The sequence below is a fragment of the Equus przewalskii genome, chromosome 19 (assembly GCF_037783145.1).
Source record: "Equus przewalskii isolate Varuska chromosome 19, EquPr2, whole genome shotgun sequence".
NCBI lineage: Eukaryota > Metazoa > Chordata > Mammalia > Perissodactyla > Equidae > Equus > Equus przewalskii.
Window position 1 is genome coordinate 16,834,963 of NC_091849.1, and position 19,927 is coordinate 16,854,889.

The 19,927-nt window shown below is 39.8% G+C and overlaps 2 protein-coding genes and 1 long non-coding RNA gene across 12 annotated transcripts in view; 1 reads left to right on the forward strand and 2 right to left on the reverse strand.

Annotated features, from left to right (window-relative positions):
• LOC139077268 (uncharacterized) lies at nt 1–1,771 on the reverse strand. 2 transcript variants are annotated; one of them, XR_011529627.1, is made up of 2 exons: nt 1,559–1,771; nt 1–463 (listed from the first exon to the last, which is right to left on the reverse strand). It is a non-coding gene; the product is annotated as an uncharacterized lncRNA (long non-coding RNA). The 2 variants fall into 2 exon arrangements; XR_011529628.1 differs by lacking the exon at nt 1,559–1,771 and adding an exon at nt 1,380–1,496.
• Nucleotides 624–10,315, forward strand: FAM8A1 (family with sequence similarity 8 member A1). 2 transcript variants are annotated; one of them, XM_070584124.1, is made up of 5 exons: nt 627–1,467; nt 2,726–2,846; nt 4,493–4,616; nt 5,116–5,255; nt 6,747–10,315. In XM_070584124.1, the coding sequence occupies exons 1-5, from the start codon at nt 750–752 to the stop codon at nt 6,889–6,891; spliced, it is 1,248 nt and encodes a 415-aa protein (XP_070440225.1). In that variant the 5' UTR covers nt 627–749; the 3' UTR covers nt 6,892–10,315. The 2 variants fall into 2 exon arrangements, with proteins under 2 accessions (XP_070440226.1, XP_070440225.1); XM_070584125.1 differs by lacking the exon at nt 5,116–5,255 and having other exon boundaries at nt 624–1,467.
• Nucleotides 10,316–13,180: 2,865 nt separating this feature from the next.
• Nucleotides 13,181–19,927, reverse strand: part of NUP153 (nucleoporin 153) — an 83,171-nt gene continuing 76,424 nt past the window's right edge. For all 8 annotated transcript variants that reach the window (XM_070584120.1, XM_070584118.1, XM_070584121.1 and 5 more), the window contains 2 exons: nt 14,644–14,812; nt 13,181–14,311 (listed from right to left, as the gene is read on the reverse strand). In XM_070584120.1, the coding sequence (XP_070440221.1) occupies nt 14,227–14,311; nt 14,644–14,812 (254 nt within the window). In that variant the 3' untranslated portion in view covers nt 13,181–14,226. The remainder of the gene's footprint in view (nt 14,312–14,643; nt 14,813–19,927) is intronic.

The window sequence follows — 19,927 nt, forward strand, 5'->3', positions numbered from 1 at the left end:
TTTGAGAAAATGCAGTTTTACTGGCGTAGTAAGTTCGTGTCTACAGCAGTGGAAACTAAGATTTTATGGACACACGTTAGCTCCAGGATGATGACAGCGTCTAGCTCTTCCATCAGCATTATCTCTCTTCCCTTCTCTTAACAATGAAAACCTCTGCAGCTGAGGCATACTATATTGATCTATATCCTAGTTTGACTATTACTTTCTTATCCTCTAAGGGGATACGTCTTGTACCACCTTCTTGAGTACACATGGCCGAGGAGTAGTTTAATTGGAACACCGCAGGTGGAAATAAGCAACGAGCCCAGTGCCTGGAGACTAAAACAGTTCGGTAACAGACAAGGCGGCGCGGACTTCTGGGACCCCTCTCGTAAATCCTCTTCCTCCATCAGCCGTTTCTCCCGGGACAGCCCGAGTCCACATCCCGTGGATGATCTGGAGAAACTTGGGCCTTCATGAAAACCTTAAGAGCGAGAGAGGCGGCGCTGGGTGACAGCCTATGCCCAACAGCCAATAAGCCAGCGAGTCCCACCAGGCCAGCCCACGGCCCCACAGCCCCAGTTCCACGCCCTCCCTGCCCGGCTCCGCCCCGCGGCCTGCGTCGCTGCTGAGGGGCGGGGCTTCCGCTTCCGGTGGCGGATTGTTGACGCCTGCGGCTGCTGCGGTGGCCACCGGGCCGTTGGGGAGGGCCCAGTGGGGGAGGGAGAGGGCGCAGTGACAGGATCACCGAGGGTGCTGCTGAGGCGACGATGGCAGAGGGGCCAGAGGAAGCCCGAGGCCGCCCTCCCGGGCAGGACGACGGCGGAGGGGACCCCGAGCCCGTCCCTTCCCTGAGAGGCCCTCCTGCCGCCGCCGCCGCCGCCCCACGCCCCCGGGACGGGTCGCAGGCCGAGCCCCAGGTCCCGGGCCGGCCCCCCGCCCTGGGCCTCGCGCCCGCTGCGGCCGCCGCCGAGGAGTCGCAGCCGCCGCGCGAGCCCGGGAAGCCGGGGGAGGCGGCCTCCAGCCCCGGTGCGGGGCCGCAGGAGCCGGCGGGCTGCGAGGTGCCCGAGGCCGCGGCGCCCCGGGAGAGGCCGGCGCGGCTGAGCGCCCGCGAGTACTCCCGGCAGGTGCACGAGTGGCTGTGGCAGTCCTACTGCGGCTACCTCACCTGGCACAGCGGCCTGGCCGCCCTGCCCGCCTACTGCAGCCCCCAGCCGCCCACGCCGAGCTGCCTCTCGGCCGCCGGCGCCGCCCCCCCGGCCGGGCCGCAGACCCCCCAGCTCGGCTACTACAACCCCTTCTACTTCCTGAGCGCCGCGGCCGCGGGGCCCGAGCCGGGGGCGGCTCCCGGCGTCCCCACCCCTGCCCCCGTCGCGGGCCTGGGACCCCGGGCTCCTCACGGGCAGGCAGCCGTCCGGGCAGCCCCAGTGACGAGGGTAGGCTCCGCCGCCCCTTCGCGAGCCCCGAGCGAGACCGGGCGGCAGGCAGGTGAGACGCGCTGCGGGGGGAGAGGCTGGGCGGAGCGGCAAGGGCCGCCGCGCTCCCGGGGCAGGGCGGGCAGGCTCGTTACGGCTGGTACCTGCCTCGGCCGCCCGGACCGGGCTGTGTCCGTGGGCATCAGCCTTCGTTTGCCCAGGCGTCCGTTTGCGAAGCGTCCAGCGGGGCTGGACGGTTTCCTCTTAGACCTGGCACTCCGAATGGATTGCCTTCCTCTTGGGACTAGTTTCCAAGCGTAAAGCAATCTTGGCCCCTCTTCCGTCCTCTTAACCGTGATCGCCACGCTCTGGAGAGTGAGATGCAGAGCGTAATTCTCAGATGACAAACCCACACTCTGGGGACGGGGCGGGGGTGGAGGGGTTGACTGGCAATGCTGGAAATAATCCAGACGTGGATTTATTATACATTATCTATATGTTGTACTATAAGATTTATGGTATCGATAACATAGAATATGTAACTAATATAATTACGTATTCCCGGTATATTAAGGACGGTGGAACTGACGGATGTAAAAAGAGATTTACATGATTACCACTGGAGTTATAAACCTTTCACTGGGCCCTGGCGTAATCTTGTATATTGTCTGTTTAGTTCTGTATGGGAATTAGAATATTTTGAATTACTTGCACTTTTTAGTTTATTATTTAGACTTTTATCTTATTCAGCCCACAGATATATGGGACAAGAACTAGTTGATGCTGGAATTAGATCCCATTTAGAATTTAGGATGACAGATTCGTAATCCTTGAATTTATTACCTAGAAAGCAAGACAAACGAAATGAATAGGGGGTAATGTGAGGAACACAGGGATTTACTTTGTATTAATTGTCTATACTTAACCTTGATTTTTGGTAAAAAAAAAAAAAAAGTTTAATTTTGTGTCATAGGCTGTGATCACCTGGATTCTCATTTGAGTCCCTAGTGAAATGTATTGAGTACCTTAAATAGTTAAACTTATCTGTGAAACCACTTTTCAACATGATGGAAGTGAAAGCAAACTTTAAACTGTTCAGGAAATAGAGAAGTGGGGTTGCTATATTTTAATAACGTGCACTATTGATGGAGTCAATACGTGCACTATTGATGGAGTCAATACCAATAATTGTTGCAAGGTTAGAAATTGTTTCTTATGGCTAAGTTGTATCTTGACTTTACCTTCCCCATTTATTACCTGGCTAGTGTTTCAAGGCCTCTGTGAAATGATTAGTATTCCTAATTTTTTCTTTACTTTTTTTTTTTTTGCAGGCAGAGAGTATGTTATTCCGTCCTTGGCCCACAGATTTATGGCAGAGATGGTGGATTTCTTTATTCTCTTCTTTATAAAAGCAACCATTGTCTTAAGCATTATGCACCTCAGTGGAATAAAGTAAGTTCAGGCCATTTGCAGAAAGGTTTTAATGCCTACTGTCTAGAGATGTTGCTTTCTTAAGTTCCGTTCATGCCTGCAAGTGACTACGGATAATCTGTGTGCCAGTGTCATGAGTTCTTTAGGAGCTTTTTCAGGTTTGTTTTTATCTTGTCGGTTTTAAGAAATAACTACAAAGGAGAGAAAAACATTTAATAAATTCTACAAGATCTGTGGGAATCTCATCTATCAAAAGTAGGTAAAAGGAAACTCCAAACCTGGTTTGATTTTAGTCACTGTTTTCTTAGGTCAAGGACTAATTTCCTCGTGCAGAGTGGAGTACCTAAAGACAAAGGCATTAAGAGTTTTTGGTAGATGAAGTATTAATAATCAGCCAGATGGCTTTTCCGAAGGGGATTGCTTATAGGATCAGGCAAGTCCCAAGTGAACTGCAAAGTGAGCCGTTTATTTGAATAATCCTTCTTTCAGATGAATGATCATAATAGTGGTTATCAGTTGCTAAGGACTTTCTCCAAACTAGGCATTGACTTCACCTCTTTAGATGGATTCTTGTGTAATCTTACCGTCACTGTGAGGCGGAGGTTAATACCTCCATTTTATAGAGATTGAAATTTGGGCTTACAAGAATGTAAACCCAGAATTTACAAAGTTTGAAAGGTAATAAGTGAGAGTCAAGTTCAAACCCTGGTAGTGAAATTTCAGGGCCCTTGCCAGCAGTCTGAATGTTACTGTGCTTCCTCCCTGTCTCTCCCTCCCTCCCTCCCCTCCCCACGACACAGCCAATCCGGTAAGCGCTCCTTTCTGCTGTCTCCTGACCTTCAACCCAGACTGTTTCCTCTTTTTGCTGTCTGACCTTTTGTCATTGTCATTGCTTCTCCCTAGTCCAGTTAGTCATCTCTTGCCTGGGTTATAGCAAAAATCTTCTGACTGGTATCTCAGTGTCCTGTCTCCTGTTTTATCTCCATCCAGTCTCTGATAGAACACGAGAGAGATCACAAATTCTGATTCTGCCCCTCTCCTGCCTCAAAACCCTTCAGAGGCTTCTCACTGCCATCAGGATAAAGTCTTAATGTTTTCATAGGGTTTTACATATGGCTTTATTTCCTAGTCACTGTCGCCTCTCACACTTAATATTTGAGCCATACTAAACTGCCTACAGCTTCCCTCACACTTGCTCCAGGGTTTTCTCTCATTAGTCCCTCTCTCTGGAACTTCTCCCTTCTTAGTTTGACTAACTTCTCTTCATCCTTTAGATCTCAAATGTCATTTCTGGGAAGCCTTCACTAAGTTAAGAGTACCTAGTATGTGTTTCTAAGTACCCTGCAGTTCCCTATCATAGCCCTTATCCCGCTTTATTATTACTTATCACTGTTTTTCCCTGCTAGGCTAGAACCTCCAGGAAAGCAGAGACCATGTTGAACGCATTCGCCGTTCTATCCCCAGGGCTAGTCCAGTGCCTGCTTGTGATAGTGCTGCTTATTTGTTGAATGATTGAAGGAACGTTTTGTGAAACTAGATGGTTGGAAACCTGAAGATTAGTTTAGAATTTCAATTAAAGTTTGTGATTTACACTAATGGGAAAAAAAAAAAAAGCAGCTGCTCTGGTAACTAATTCTTTCTAACCCCCAACTATTAATTTTGTGTAGGGATATCTCTAAGTTTGCTATGCACTATATAATAGAAGAAATAGACGAGGACACGTCAATGGAAGACTTGCAGAAAATGATGGCTGTGGCTCTTGTATACAGATTATTAGTTTGTTTCTATGAGGTAAGCTGCTGGCTTTAGCACATTAATAGTTAACAATCTAATTTTAGAGTATCAGCCCAAGACAAAAAAGTAATGGAAATTTATAGTCATGTATTTGTCAAATGTCTCGTTCTGTTTTTTTTCCAAGTTTTCTTTAATTAACGTAATGCTTTTCAAGTTAAAAAAAAGTTTCTGAATGGAGACATTTTGCAATTTCTTTGTAATGTATTTTTGTCTTGTGGTTCAAAAATATAAGTTGGTTGTGGAACTTGAAATGTATTTTTCCATAGAAACAACTTGCTAAAAAATATAATGGGTCATAGAGAAATATTACAGTAGAAATCTTGTATTGAAGATGATAGACCTGCAGAAATGCATTAAAAAGTTAACCATTTAGTATTCTATGAAATTCTTTCAACTTGAAATTTTTAAAACATTTATAGTATAGCAGGAAAACTTACCTTTAAAATTGGTATAGTAGAGCCAGTAAATTATTTCTAAATTATCCTTCTTTCCTTAGATAATTTGCATTTGGGGAGCAGGTGGAGCTACCCCAGGGAAGTTCCTGCTAGGGCTTCGAGTTGTGACATGTGACACATCAGTGCTTATTGCACCAAGTCGGGTTTTAGTGATCCCTTCCTCAAATGTTAGCATTACAACGTAAGTTCTTTTCTTAGCTTAATCTATGTACTTATGAAAAAAAAATTTAAGTATAGTAATATAATTCCTAAGTTATACCATTTGATATAGTATTTTTAGGATGTTGGTATTTTTTTTTTCTTTTTCATGGCATGTATAGATAGGCTTACATTTATTAAGTTTGAAACAAAGTTTATGAGTGTTTTTCAATACTGTTATTTGATTGTGGACCCCTCTTCAGTATACATTTTCAAGATAACCATTTTATGAAATATAAGTCACAATAATGAGAGGCTGATTTGGCTGTTGATGCTATCGATAGCAGGGCTCTGTGCCTAGCTTTTTTATCCTCTAGATCTCTGGATAATGGGTTACTGATCTGCCTTGAGCTTCCGCTTGGTAGTCCCTGTCATTATCCCATCTTGAATAGGCAGTAAGAGTTTTGACAGCTATGCATGCATGCATCTTGCTCCTGCTCTTAAGTGATAGAACTTGTAATACTCCCAGTACTCATGGCTCGCTGTTGGCGTCTGGCTGTGGGGGGAGGTACAGACAGTGATAATGGAAGTTGTGGAGGTGAGTAGGTGGTAATCCGTTGAGCAGTACAAGAAACTGGCAGGAACTGCTGCCAGTGATTCAGAGCTAGATTGTTATATAAAGAAATATGAACAAGAGACTCTAGAAGAAGCCTTGATTTTGCTGACATCGTCAAAATTTCCTTACAATTTTGTGATTATAATAATCTTGGCTACTACTTTTAATGAGAGTCCATAATGGCTGATGTTTGTTGAGCACCTCTTATATGCCAAGCACTGTTGAAAACACTGCGTATATATTAACTAATTTAATCCTAACAACCGTATAAGATAGGTACTATTATCCCCTTTTTACAGATGTGGAACACTAGTAGTTGGTAGAAAACGGATCTAAAACCAACTAGTCTGGATTGAGCCCACACTCTTAGCCACTGGGCTTTTCTATAGCCTTTCAGTGCACTAAAAGGCAGAAATCTAACATTATTAGGATTATTCTCTATTCCGAGCAGTTGTTGAAAGCTTTTTAAAGCTTTCCTTAATTACAGGACCCCATAAAGAAAGAAGAGCGCTGATAATAGAATACACAGTAATTTAAAATGCTGGTACTTTACACAAGGTAGAAGTAAGCATACTGAGTTTAGAAGATAATCACACAGTAGTGAGTGACTGTAGAAAAAGGTAAGTAAAAGGAAATACCAGAAAATACTGTAAACTTTTAGTTCACATTCTAATACATATTTACTACTGCTTTCATGTGAAAGTTCTAAAGTCTTAACTTTTATGTTGTATGAAGTCTTTAGAACTAGCCCGGGTGGTTTGATCATAATATAATGCTACTTGAAAGTAACTCAGATAAAATTCTCTCAACTACACTTTAAATATGCTTTAAATACATATTTTGAACTTTATAGAATACTATCAATCTCTATGTGGTTGGTAGACAACTTACCAGATATTTTTTGCTTTAATTTTTTAGGTCCACTATACGAGCTTTGATCAAGAATTTTTCTATTGCTTCTTTTTTCCCTGCTTTCATCACACTGCTGTTTTTTCAGCATAATCGAACAGCCTATGACATTGTAGCAGGAACCATTGTGGTAAAAAGAAATGGGGTCAGATGATGCCCAAAAAAGCCCTGAATTCCATACTCTGGAATAATGACAAGACTAAATTATGTATCAAGGCCATCAGTATCCCTGGGTCACATTAATTGATGATTTAGAAATTAAAGCAGTCGCTCCAGTGTGATGCAGGTGACTATTCTGGAAGTATTGATTTTACTTGAATGCCAAAGAACTTTTTCAGAAGAAAATCTGTTAAATTCAAGTGTTAAAGTTTTTAGATCAAAAAGAAGGCAAGTGGTTTCATAATCAACAACGGACAGTATACTTTCTTAAGATCTAAGGCATTAGAATTGACTGAAAGCCTTTTCAGCTTTGAAATCGCCAAATGAAACCTTAAAAATTTATTTTGGTTTATCCCAGAATAATGGAATATGTCCAGTTGTGTTTTGTAAACACAGTATTCATCTTTTAGTTAACACTTCTTGGGGAAATTGTCTTTGCCTTTTGGGGGGAGGGAGTGGGGACACAAATTTGATAATCCACTTATCTCCCATCCCAGGAGGTGGTGATGACTCAGCTCAAGAGAAAGGGGGTAGTGAGGCAGGCCCAGCAGTTCTCTGACCTGAAGTTGTGAAATCTGTACCGCAGTTTACTGCGGGAATGATGTAACTTTACAGCTATTCTTAATGCTTATACATGGACTTTGGGGCAAGTTTTGCATGATGATGAAAAAGTATTAAGTCATATTGCTATATTATTGATAATGAAAAGGTAAGTTAGTGATTGCTTTTGATGGGGGGAAAAAGTAAATTTTTACTGTAAATTTATCTTAAAATTCATGTGCAAGTGTTTTCAGTGCCCAAAATCAAACTATAAATATGTGGGGAAAAATTACTTCCATCAAACTGTTGCATATTGACTGTAAAACAATATTCCCGGTATGTGTGCAGCATGAAGAAAGTATTAGTGCTTCTCAGTGTTCTGAATATATCTTCTCTTTATACACAGGGTATTCACATACTAGTTAGTTTCCTTTTATATTTTATATAGTTCCATAACTTTTGAAACATCGAGTTAAATAATCTTAGTATTTGATGATTAAATACTAGTCACCTGTGAAGTATTAGCAATTTTCCCATTATGGACTGTTCTCTGTGTAACAAGGAAGAGTAGAATTTCCAGACATTATTCTAAGTTCTTTGGTTCTGTGGGCCAAAAGCTCATTTTGGGACTGCCAAGGATAATGTTTTGAAGGAAGTTTTGAGCTAAGAAATACTTTGTGTATTGCCATTTTAATTTATTCTATTGAAGCAAAGTTGTGGAGTTTTAAGTATATGTGTGTGCGTTTTCAGATGGCCCAGTTAGCTGTGTTGAGATATACCTGAACGAAAAGTTTTGTTTCTGAGGCATTTTCTCCAACTTTGATGTTATTTTCCAAAAAAACACTAAACTGTATTGGACAGTTCATAATTAGATTGCTTAAAGGATCAATCTAGGCTTTATTTTTGGCATTTAAGAGCAAATGCAAGACGTGCATTATCATCGTATCAATTTTTAAATTGGATTTTTCTTTGAAATTTACAACTGTGAAAATATTCACATTTGATGTTTATAGAAACCTTAACAGGTTTCTTATGAATACATTTTTATTGTAAAATTTCATGAACCATGTTTTTCAAAATAACTTTATGTTAAATCCAACATCACGGAAAGCCTAAGTGTCTCAAAGTACTAAACAGATCATTCACTTGTAGCCTCTAGGAAGGTATTTAAAGTGTTACGGCACATCACAGTAAAAAAACCAAACCAAACCAAAAAAACAACCCACTATTTTGTTATTAAGACCAGAAATTAGGAATTGTTACATAAGTTTACTGCTTAGTAAGCATACACATTAGCACTGGGGTGTAGACTACTTTTGCCACTGATTGGGAATTCAGGTTGAAATGTCTTTCAGTCCTGTAGCTCTGGAATACATCTGATGTATAATTTCTTCTCAGATAATTGGACAGTTTGCCATCTAGGCTATTTTTATTTGTACAGTAAAACAAAAACAGTAGTTATAATTAAAATACTGTACATTTTCCATACCTGAGTCATTCAGGTTAATATCTATGTAGGTTCATTTCGACCCATCTCAGGATTCAAGTTATACTGTATAGCCCTATGAAATAAATAGAAATATTACTTGTCTGCCTTTACAACAAAATCCAAGTCTGTTCCTGTTTATGAATTTGGCACTTAGGGAAAGAGATTTTGGTTCCAAATTGTTGGAAAAAATGACATTAGGCAAGAAGGAGGAGTCACATTTTTTTCTCTCCGGCTTGAGGGGGATGGAACCTCCCTCTTTTCAATACTTTTCTATTTAGTTTATTTCAGTTATCCAGATGCTGATGCTAATTTTCTGTGTCAAAGTATAATTCTCATGCAGAAGCTCTAACCTAAAAAGGCAAAAAGAAAGTTGTCTTCATAGTACAAACATTACTCATCACTTTTACAAGATAAGTAATAGGGGAACAAAAATTAGGAGTCAAGCTGAGTGAGAATACTATTTCAACGAATATGCCCTAAATAAAACCACAGAACAGGCAGTTAACTTAGCACCTAGAAAATCTCAGTACCCAATTACTAAAAGTAGCCCCAGTGGTTAGTTCACCTTGAGAAGTCTTGACATACTGACCGTGTTCATGCTGGGCCTAGGTAGGTAAGTGAGAGTGATGGCAAGCCTTGCTTTTAGACTAATGTGTGATTATAGAAATACAGCTAACACTTTTGGATAGTAAGCTTTTAAAATATTGCCCAACTGTTACTTGTATAGCACTGGTTCAGAAGTTACTTCTTTCTACCTAAACATTTACCTTCCAGTTTCACTCAGATTATTTTGGATTGAAAAAGATGCACTGTATTTGAGGACCACTTTCTCTAAATTATAAAAATGAGTCTTCAGTGTTTATTGTTTCAAATGAGAGTAAAAATTGTTTTAACTCTACTTTAAAAGGATTTATTCCCTTAAGTGACTTTGGGTGCTTCACTTATGCATAAGTATTTCCAGCAAAAGAACGGTAGAAAGGAGTTGAAAATTAATTGAAACTACTTACTACTTGGGAATAAAGCTTTTTGAGAGGTCTGGGAGTATTAAATATTTTCATTCTACACTTATCCCTATTAAAACAGGCTATTGTTTCTTTTAAAGAATATGCCTGATTAACAGCAGTATTCCTAAAATCTGACAAGTATCATTTCAGTTACTTACCATTCCCCATTACCCTATACCAAAGGCGAAAAGTTTTACAATATGTGCTTGCCTGGGTAAAGTTCTTATTTCAAAATGTGTATCTATATTTCCTTGTAGTTCATTATAGGACTTGACCCACAAACAGTATCTGATGGCTTGCCTATAAATGAAATTCAGCATTCTATTTTTAATAATTTGTATGCCACCGATTTGTATTCTGTCTCAATAAATACCCAGTCACCAGTGCTTTTGTGTTTTGCCCATTTCTTTGAGAAGGTTTGCTCTAGAACCTCCTGCTTAAGGGAGACCTTGCTTCCAAATACAGCTTCTCTAGCATTCTCTGCCTTCAAGAGAATGGCGACAGCAGTCAACTAGAGTGCTTTCAGAAATAGAGGTGTATCAAACAAAATCACCCACTTTTGGGGATATATTCTTTTAGCAAATCACTCAAAAGTTACCCACAGATGACTAACAATGTTAAACTAACCCTGTCCTTTCCTTAAAGTTGTTAACCATCCCAACCACTGTGTACGATATTAAGGGCCCACATTACACATGAGGATCCAGAAGTGCAGTCTCATAGCTAGTAAATGACTGAGCCGGGCAGTGTAAACCTAGTTAAGAAAGATCTTACAAGCATTTCCTATTCTAACCTTTATGAACAAATCTAGAGAGGAAGGAGAACAGGATAAAAAAACAGGTTCCTCAAGAAGGACAAAGATTTAAAAGATAAATGTAGCTAAACTATGGCCTGGTCTGAGTCCTGTAGGCACTGTGCTGTTATGAGCCCAGACACAAACACCACATTCTGGAACTACAGTGAACTTTTGAGATAACGTTTATAAAAGTTGCCCCATATTATAAGGAAATGAAGGCTCTGACGCAGTTATCTAGCTGGTGTGTGTAGCTAGACCCAACATACCCATTTTCTCAATTTTACTATACCAAATTTGACAGTTTCTATTGGACACATGCTAACCTTTGTAAAATTTCCTTGAGTTTCAGACTTTCAACAGGCCCAGGAAATGACATACTGCGAATACAATTAAAGTAAACAAGTGCTCCCCAGGCTGAACTAGGAAGTTTACGGCCTGGTTACAAATTATTAAAATTAATCCAACACTTATTTCAAATAATAAAATCCTAACTACATAAACAATTTCAGGAGAGAATCTGTAACAAATATTAATAAACAGCTGGTTAAAGACAGTTTTCAATTGTCTGAATTGTACTTTTTCTTAATGCCTGAAATCGTAAATTACTCAAAAGAACATAGCAAAGTGGCATGCCTGGACTGCATGCATCAGGAGTTCCAGGTGCTTATTTAATGATACCGAGTTTTGGGCCATATCCAGACCCGGGGAATGAATGACTCTCTGGTGAGGAGGGCCTAGAATATACATTTGACACACCTCACCAAGTTATACTGATGCACGTTCAGTGAGAATGACTGGACCCCTCGTCAATCAAATTATATAAACATACCTGATTATTCAATCTTTCTGTATATAGCTTTCCTCCCTTCTGCAATTATTTTCAGTTAAAAATCCCTCACTGGTCCAGCACGGGAAGTGGGCTTTTATTGTTTTCTTTCCATGATGTGTCCCCTTCTTCCACAAACAGCCCTCGGTTTTCACTTCTGTATAGAGCATATAACCCAAGCCTGCTAGGCTGATGTTACAGCCACAGGGAATAGCTCAGAAGTGGGTCTGCAATCTGAACCAGTGCAATAAGGAGATAACCTCTGCGGAACTTAAGCAGGAACAGGTTTGAGGTTGAGCTGCTACCAAGAACGTATTCTAGTGCTCTCATTTGCAGCCTGAGAATTACAGCAGTTGAGATGGAAAAAACAAGTCTTGAGTATAGCCCTATAAGCTTCAGTTTTGGGGGCTAGAAGATTTCCTTTTTAAGATAAGCTACCCTAAGTATCCTTTTCAGTCACTTTTTTTTTAAAGTACTAAATAAAATGAAACATAATTTATAGCACATTTTTTATGAAAAATCTTTCCCAGAATATTCCTGTCCATGTGGGCCTAGAGAATGGCTAAGAAGGAATGCGCCTGCAATTTAATTAGTCATTAACTTCTCACCCTCAAACCACAGATTTCCAGTTTACTTTACCATTATTGTTTGCCCCCAAACAGGTCCATGTCAAATGTGTGTTATTAATAAAGTATTAGAGGGGCCGGCCCTGTGGCCAAGTTGTCAAGTTCGCCTGCTCCACTGCAGCTGCCTAGTGTTTCGCTGGTTCGGATCCTGGGCCCAGACATGGCACTGCTTGTAAGGTCCGGCTGAGGTGGCATCCCACAGGCCACCACTAAAAGCAACCACAACTAAAAGACACAACTATGTACTGGGGGCATTTGGGCAGAAAAAGCAGGAAAAAAAAAAAAAAAGATTGGCAACAGTTGTTAGCTCAGGTGCCAATCTTTAGAATAAATAAATAAAGTATTAGAAATATAAAACTTCTACTCCAAAACCAGCATTTGATGATGGCCTAAGATATTTTCAATAAGAAAAATTATCTTTTCATTGGAAACAGACAAAAAAGCTCCTAAACATTTTTAAGTTCTGAATTTAGACTCCAACTAGTTCAGCAAAATAAAAGTCAGCACAAAATAACCGTGCCTTCAAATTGAAGAATAAAACTATTAAATGCTGTCCCACGAGCTCTCTTATGGACCAGAGAAAAGGAATCTAGTTTAAACAAAAACATTGGGCAAAATAATCCAAAAGACTACACAAAAGGACCACTGAAGTTTTTGCGAGCTGCTCTGGGCATGTATCTCCAAGAACTTGATCAATAAACACTGTCTAATCACCTATTAAGGAAGATACAAGTACAAACAGAAATGGTTGCGTGTGTTTATTTTCAACTTTTAAAAAGATACGTCAGTTTATGTGCAAAGTAGGCGAGATTCCTAGCACCAGACAAAAGGCAGGGTACCTTCCACACGTCGTAAATTCAGACACTTTCACCTTCACACTTCGGAGTTCTCCAAATCACATGTATTCTTTGGAATTTCTCTTCTAACTGACCACTGCTAACCTTCTGAGTTCCCTTCCATTAACACTGGTACCTTTGTTATGAGTTAACACTAGAACAAAAAGTATTTCATAATTTTTTTATTGATGGCATTTGTCCCATGGTTTAACATGTTAATTATACTGTAATAAACATGGCTTTAATATTAAACTTTTCCTTATTATCCAAAGTCACCACAGTCCATTTCAGTAAATATAAAAATATATGTTTAATACTTTGTACAATACTGGTTTTTGGTCCAAACAAAACTGGATCAGAAAAGCCAATAAATTCACTTTAAGAATCCCCAATTTTTTTTTTAAAGATTTCCAAATGGATTTAGGCAACTTTGAATAATGGGATTTACATAATAAAATCTGAGACAAGACTAAACAACAAAAAACATTTCTAACACAAAATGAAAATTTCAAGTTCACAGATTTATGTTATGCCAAAAAAGTACAGAAACAAAATTGTATTTACACAAGTTTCATAATAAAATAATGAAAAAGGCAAGACAGGTGATAGTCAGAAGGATGAAAATATAGAAATAGCATATAATTATTAAATGGAGAACGAACTAGATCTAACAAGTCCTTAGCATGGACCATTCTTTAAAATCAGGCTTCCTCTATCAGAAAATTTTAGTGCACAATACACCCAACTCACTCACTTCACACATACACCAGCACAAACTCAGCATAGAAATCATTCATTTCAACATCCTCTAATCTATACAGAATTCCTCAGATATAATTACAATTTCAGTGCGTTCCATAAACGCATATCAACGCACATAGTGGTGCAGATGAAGAGGTTCTATACAAAGCCATTCACCGAGCGGGCTCTAATCCTGGGTTCAGCCAGCCTATGCCAAATCAGTGAATAATCTGCTGGATCATAAAATATTTTTGCTGAAGAATCAGTCACCAGTCTAGCTACTATTTTTTAAAAAGGGGGTGGGAGAGGTGAGGATGGGACTTCTGTAAAGAAAGAAGAGGAAAATTCCAAAATTAAAGAAGTCCTTAGGCAGATCTGACTTCAGATAACCCCAGCACACAGTACAATCCAGTATCTGAAAGAAGGGCACCAGCCGTTGTTAAAACTGTTGTGTATAACACCATTGTGACCTTTATTTCCTACGTCTAACAGCAGTCTTTATCTTGCGACCAGGAACTGAAGTTCCAGAAGAAGAGAACATATTTTTCCCATTTGACCTGTGAAAAATAAAAACTTCCTGTGACATGATGCTCAGATAAAATCTCAGAGTCATAATAACATTAAATGTGACCAGTGACAAAGGGGAGAAAAAAAGACAAAGTAAACACGTTTTCTGTTACACCTAATACACACACAATTATTGCTATTTTTCTCAGGCTATGATCCTCCAAAATTATAATATGTTAAATTGATACTGGAGAATATACTTGATTTTACCTGAACTGTACTGCATCTTGGTGATGTTAAAAACAAAACACATACACACTAAATACATATGCACACACCCATACCATGTAAAATTCCCCATTTCAACAAAGAGTTCTCTTACCCGACAGTGAATGCTGCTGGAGACTGGCTAAATGGAAAGCCCCCTGAGCCGGAAGGCTGGGCTGAGGCTGCAGGTATGCTAGGATTTGCACCAAATGTGAATACTCCTGGCGGATTGTTGTTTGTAAAGTTGAAATTGGTAGTGGTGCTGCCAAACTGGAAAGCTGGACCTACAACAGTGGAAGCAGAAAAGCTCCATTAAGGTAAAAATGATAGTTTTTCTAGTAATGACTCTGACCTTTACATACAAAAACATGTAAACGGTTAAGCTCTCTTATAATCACTTCAAGTTGAAATTACGCATTTTCTCCAGTGACAAACAATACATACTTGACATCCTCCAACAAGTGACCCAACTTACCCACGACCAAGGTAAAAAGGGCAGGGCGGAATTCTGGTTAAAGACAGCGGAATCAACAAACAGATTTAGCACTATCTTTTTCAAAAATTACATTAAAATAACAGTAATGGGATTTTTACAAAGATAGGGAGAGAGGAGATGACAGCAACAAACTTTAGAAGCTAGAAGGCTGACTGGAATGGAATACTAAATCAGCAGCAAGGGGAAGCACAGAGGCAATGCCATTTACACTAAACATACCCAAAAAGTTTAGGTTTCCAAGTACCCCGGAAAGTAAGAATCAAGTTGTGACTAAAAAACAAGAAGGATGGTAGAATATGTTTAAGAAGCAGATACCCAGATCAATCCCTCGCCAGCACGAAACAGAATGGTAATTCTCTTCCTCTACCCTAGCAGAAGAACAGAACTTCAGTCTCTGGAGGTCTCGGGACTGAGAAATCATGCAGAGTTAAAGGCAAGGATATCACACTGAAAACAGCAAGATTAAGAGTAGATTGATGTAATGAACATTTAGAACTGCAGCCTCCCTCCCAGACTCAGCGCCCAGAACACTGGCAGTCAGCAGGATGTACATACCCTCCAGAAAGGAGACTGCAAGAATTTTCTCTGGGGAATCTGACAATCTAAAAGGATAGACCTAAAGATACAAACATTCAGGTCTTCCCAAGTAAACAAGCAGTCAGATCAACCTATAATGAAATTCAAGATCTATAAGCCCTAGCCATGTACAAAGAATTATCAAGTGGTATTGAGGTGTCCTACACTCATAAGATTATGAGTAGAATGGGAGAAAATATTTGCAAACCATATCTCATAAGGGACTGATAAACAAAATATAAGGAACTCCTACAACTCAACAGCAAAAAGACCCCCAAATAACTCAATTAAAAAATGGGCAAAAGGGGGCTGGCCCCGTGGCTGAGTGGTTATGTTCGTGTAATCTGCATCAGCACCCCAGGGTTTCGCCAGTTTGGATCCTGGGTGTGGACATGGCATTGCTCATCAGGCCATGCTGAAGCAGTGTCCCACATAGCAAAGCAAGAAGGACCTGCAACTGGAATATACAACTATGTACTGGGGGGCTTTGGGAAGAAGGGGGGAAAAAAAAGAAGAAGATTGGTAACAGATGTCAGTTCAGGTGCCAATCTTTAAAAGAAAAAATGGGCAAAAGACTTGAATAGACATTTCTCCAAAGATGACATACAAATGGCCAAAAGGTATATGAAAAGATGCTCAACATTACTAATCATCAGGGAAATGCAAATGAAAACCACTATGAGGTACCACCTTACACCTGTTAGAATGGCTATTATCAAAAAGAGGTAAGTGTTGGTGAGGATGAGGAAAAAGGGAACCCTTGTGCACTGTTGGTCGGGATGCAAATTGGTGTTGCCACTATGGAAAACAGTATGGAGGTTCCTCGAAAAATCAAAAATAGAAATACTGTATGATCCAGCAATCCCATTCTAGGTATTTATCCAAAAGATGTGAAATCAGGATCTTCAGGAAATATCTGGACTCTCATATTCATTGCAGCATTATTCACAATAGCCAAGAAGTAAAAATAACCTAAAAATCCATTGACAGATAGACAAATATAGAAAATGATGCACATACATACAATGGAATATTACTCAGTCTTAAAAAAGAAGTAAATCTTCACCCTGATCCCAAAACCAGGCAAGGAAAACACAAAGAAGGAAAACTACAGGCCAGTATCACTGATGAACATAGATGGAAAAATCCTCAACAAAATTCTGGTAAACCGAATACAGCAATACATTAAAAAGATCATACACCATGATCAAGTGGGATTTATACCAGGGACACAGGGACGGTTCAACATCCACAAGTCAATCAACGTGATACACTACATTAACAAAATGAGAAACAAAAACCACATGATCATCTCAACAGATGCAGAGAAAGCTTTCGACAAGATCCAACATCCATTTACGATAAAAACCCTCAGTAAAATGGGTATAGAACGAAAGTACCTCAACATAATAAAGGTCATATATGACAAACCCACAGCCAACATCATACTCAATGGGCAAAAACTGAAAGCCATCCCTCTGAGAACAGGAACAAGACAAGGGTGTCCACTCTCAGCACTCTTATTCAACATAGTTCTAGAGGTTTTGGCCAGAGCAATTAGGCGGGAAAAAGAAATAAAAGGAATCCAAATAGGCAATGAAGAAGTGAAACTCTCGCTGTTTGCAGACAGCATGATCTTATATATAGAAAACCCCAAAGAATCCATAGGAAAACTGTTAGAAATAATCAACAGCTACAGTAAAGCTGCAGGGTATAAAATCAACTTACATAAATCAGTAGCATTTCTATACTCTAACAATGAACTAACAGAAAAAGAACTCAAGAACACAAAATCCCATTCACAATTGCAACAAAAAGAATAAAATATCTTGGGGTAAATTTAACTAAGGAAGTGAAAGACCTATACAACGAAAACTGTTACAAGACTTTCCTGAAAGAAAGTGATGACAACATAAAGAGATGGAAAGACATTCCATGCACATGGACTGGAAGAATAAACATAGTTAAAATGTCCATACTACCTAAAGCAGTCTACAGATTCAATGCCATCCCAATCAGAATCCCAATGACACTCTTCACAGAAATAGAACAAAGAATCCTAAAATTCATATGGGGCAACAAAAGACTCCGAATTGCTAAAGCAATCCTGAGAAAAAAGAACAAAGCTGGAGGCATCACAATCCCTGACTTCAAAACATACTACAAAGCTACAGTAATCAAAACAGCATGGTACTGGTACAAAAACAGATGCACAGATCAATGGAACAGAATTGAAAGCCCAGAAATAAAACCACACATCTGTGGACAGCTAATCTTCAACAAAGGAGCTGAGGGCCTACAATGGAGAAAAGAAAGTCTCTTCAACAAATGGTGCTGGGAAAACCGGAAAGTCACATGTAAAAGAATGAAAATTGACCATTCTTTTTTACCATTCACAAAAATAAACTGAAAATGAATCAAAGACCTAAAGATAAGACCTGAAACCATAAGGCTTCTAGAAGAAAATATAAGCAGTACACTCTTTATTTTTTTTTTTTTGAGGAAGATTAGCCCTGAGCTAACTACTGCCAATCCTCTTTTTGCTGAGCAAGACTGGCCCTGAGCTAACATCCATGCCCATCTTCCTCTGCTTTATACGTGGGACGCCTACGACAGCATGGCTTTTGCCAAGCAGTGCCATGTCCACACCCAGGATTCGAACCAGCGAACCCCTGGCTGCCGAGAAGCGGAACGTGTGCACTTAACTGCTGTGCCACTGGGCCGGCCCCATGGCAACACAATCTCTGACATCAGTATCTAAAGGATCTTTTTGGACATCATGTCTTCCCAGACAAGGGAAACAACAGAAAGAATAAACAAATGGGACTTCATCAGACTAAAGAGCTTCTTCAAGGCAAGGGAAAACAGGATTGAAACAAAACAACAACCAACCAATTGGGAGAAAATATTTGCAAGTCATATATCCGACAAAGGGTTAATCTCTATACTATATAAAGAACTCACACAACTCAACAACAAAAAAATCAAACAACCTGATCAAAAAATGGGCAGGGGACATGAACAGACCTTTCTCCAAAGAAGATATATGGATGGCCAATAGACACATGAAAAGAGCTCATCACTAATCGTCAGGAAAATGCAAATCAAAACTACACTAAGATATCACCTTACACCCATTAGAATGGAAAAAATATCTAAAACTAATAGTAACAAATGTTGGAGAGGTTGTGGAGAAAAAGGAACCCTCATACACTGCTGGTGGGAATGCAAACTGGTGCAGCCACTATGGAAAACAGTATGGAGACTTCTCAAAAAATTAAAAATAGAAATACCATATCACCCAGCCATCCCACTACTGGGTATCTATCCAAATAACTTGAAATCCGCAATATCAAAAGTCCCATGTACCCCTATGTTCACTGCAGCATTATTTACAATAGCCAAGATGTGGAAGCAACCTAAGTGCCCATCAACTAACTGACGACTGGATAAAGAAGATATGGTATATATATACAATGGAACATTACTCAGCCATAAAAAAGGATAAAATCGTCCCATTCACAACAACATGGATGGACCTGGAGGGTATTATGTTAAGTGAAATAAGCCAGACAGAGAAAGACAATCTCTGTATGACTCCACTCATATGTGGAAGTTAAACATGTAGACAAAGAGAACAGATTAGTGGTTACCAGGGGAAAGGGGGGGTGGGGGTGAGCACAAAGGGTGAAAGAGTGTACCTACAACATGACTGACAACTGAAATTTCACAAGGTTGTAAACTATCATAATCTTAAGTAAAAAAAAAAAAAAAGAAAGAAAGAAATCTTGCAATATGCAAAAACATGGATGAACCTGGAAGACATTATGCTAAGTGAAATACGCCAGTCACAGAAGGACAAGTATTTCACGATTTCACTTACGTGAGGTATCTAAAACAGCCAAACTCATGGAAGCAAAGAGAAGAATGGTGGCTGCTGGTGGTGGGGAGGAGGATGGGAGGAAATTGGGAGTTGCTATTCAGTGGGTATAAAGTTTTAGTTAGGCAAGATGAGTAAGTTCTAGAGGCCTGCTGTTCTACAGCGTGCCTATAGTTAACAATGCTGTATTGTTCACTTTATTTGCTGAAAGTGTAGAACTCATGTGAAATATTCTTACTCCAACTGAAAAAAATCTAAAAGCTTGGAGCAGATAGTCAAGCAGCAACAGACATTTGAGGAAAGTATTTCATAAGAAACATTAAGACCAAAAGCAATTTGGAGAAACTAAGCAAAAGCTTTAAGAAATAAACCACCTCATTATTAATATCCTCAAGAGATCAACAGATAACAGTTCTGAAACAACAGAAGGATATAAACAGGAAATAT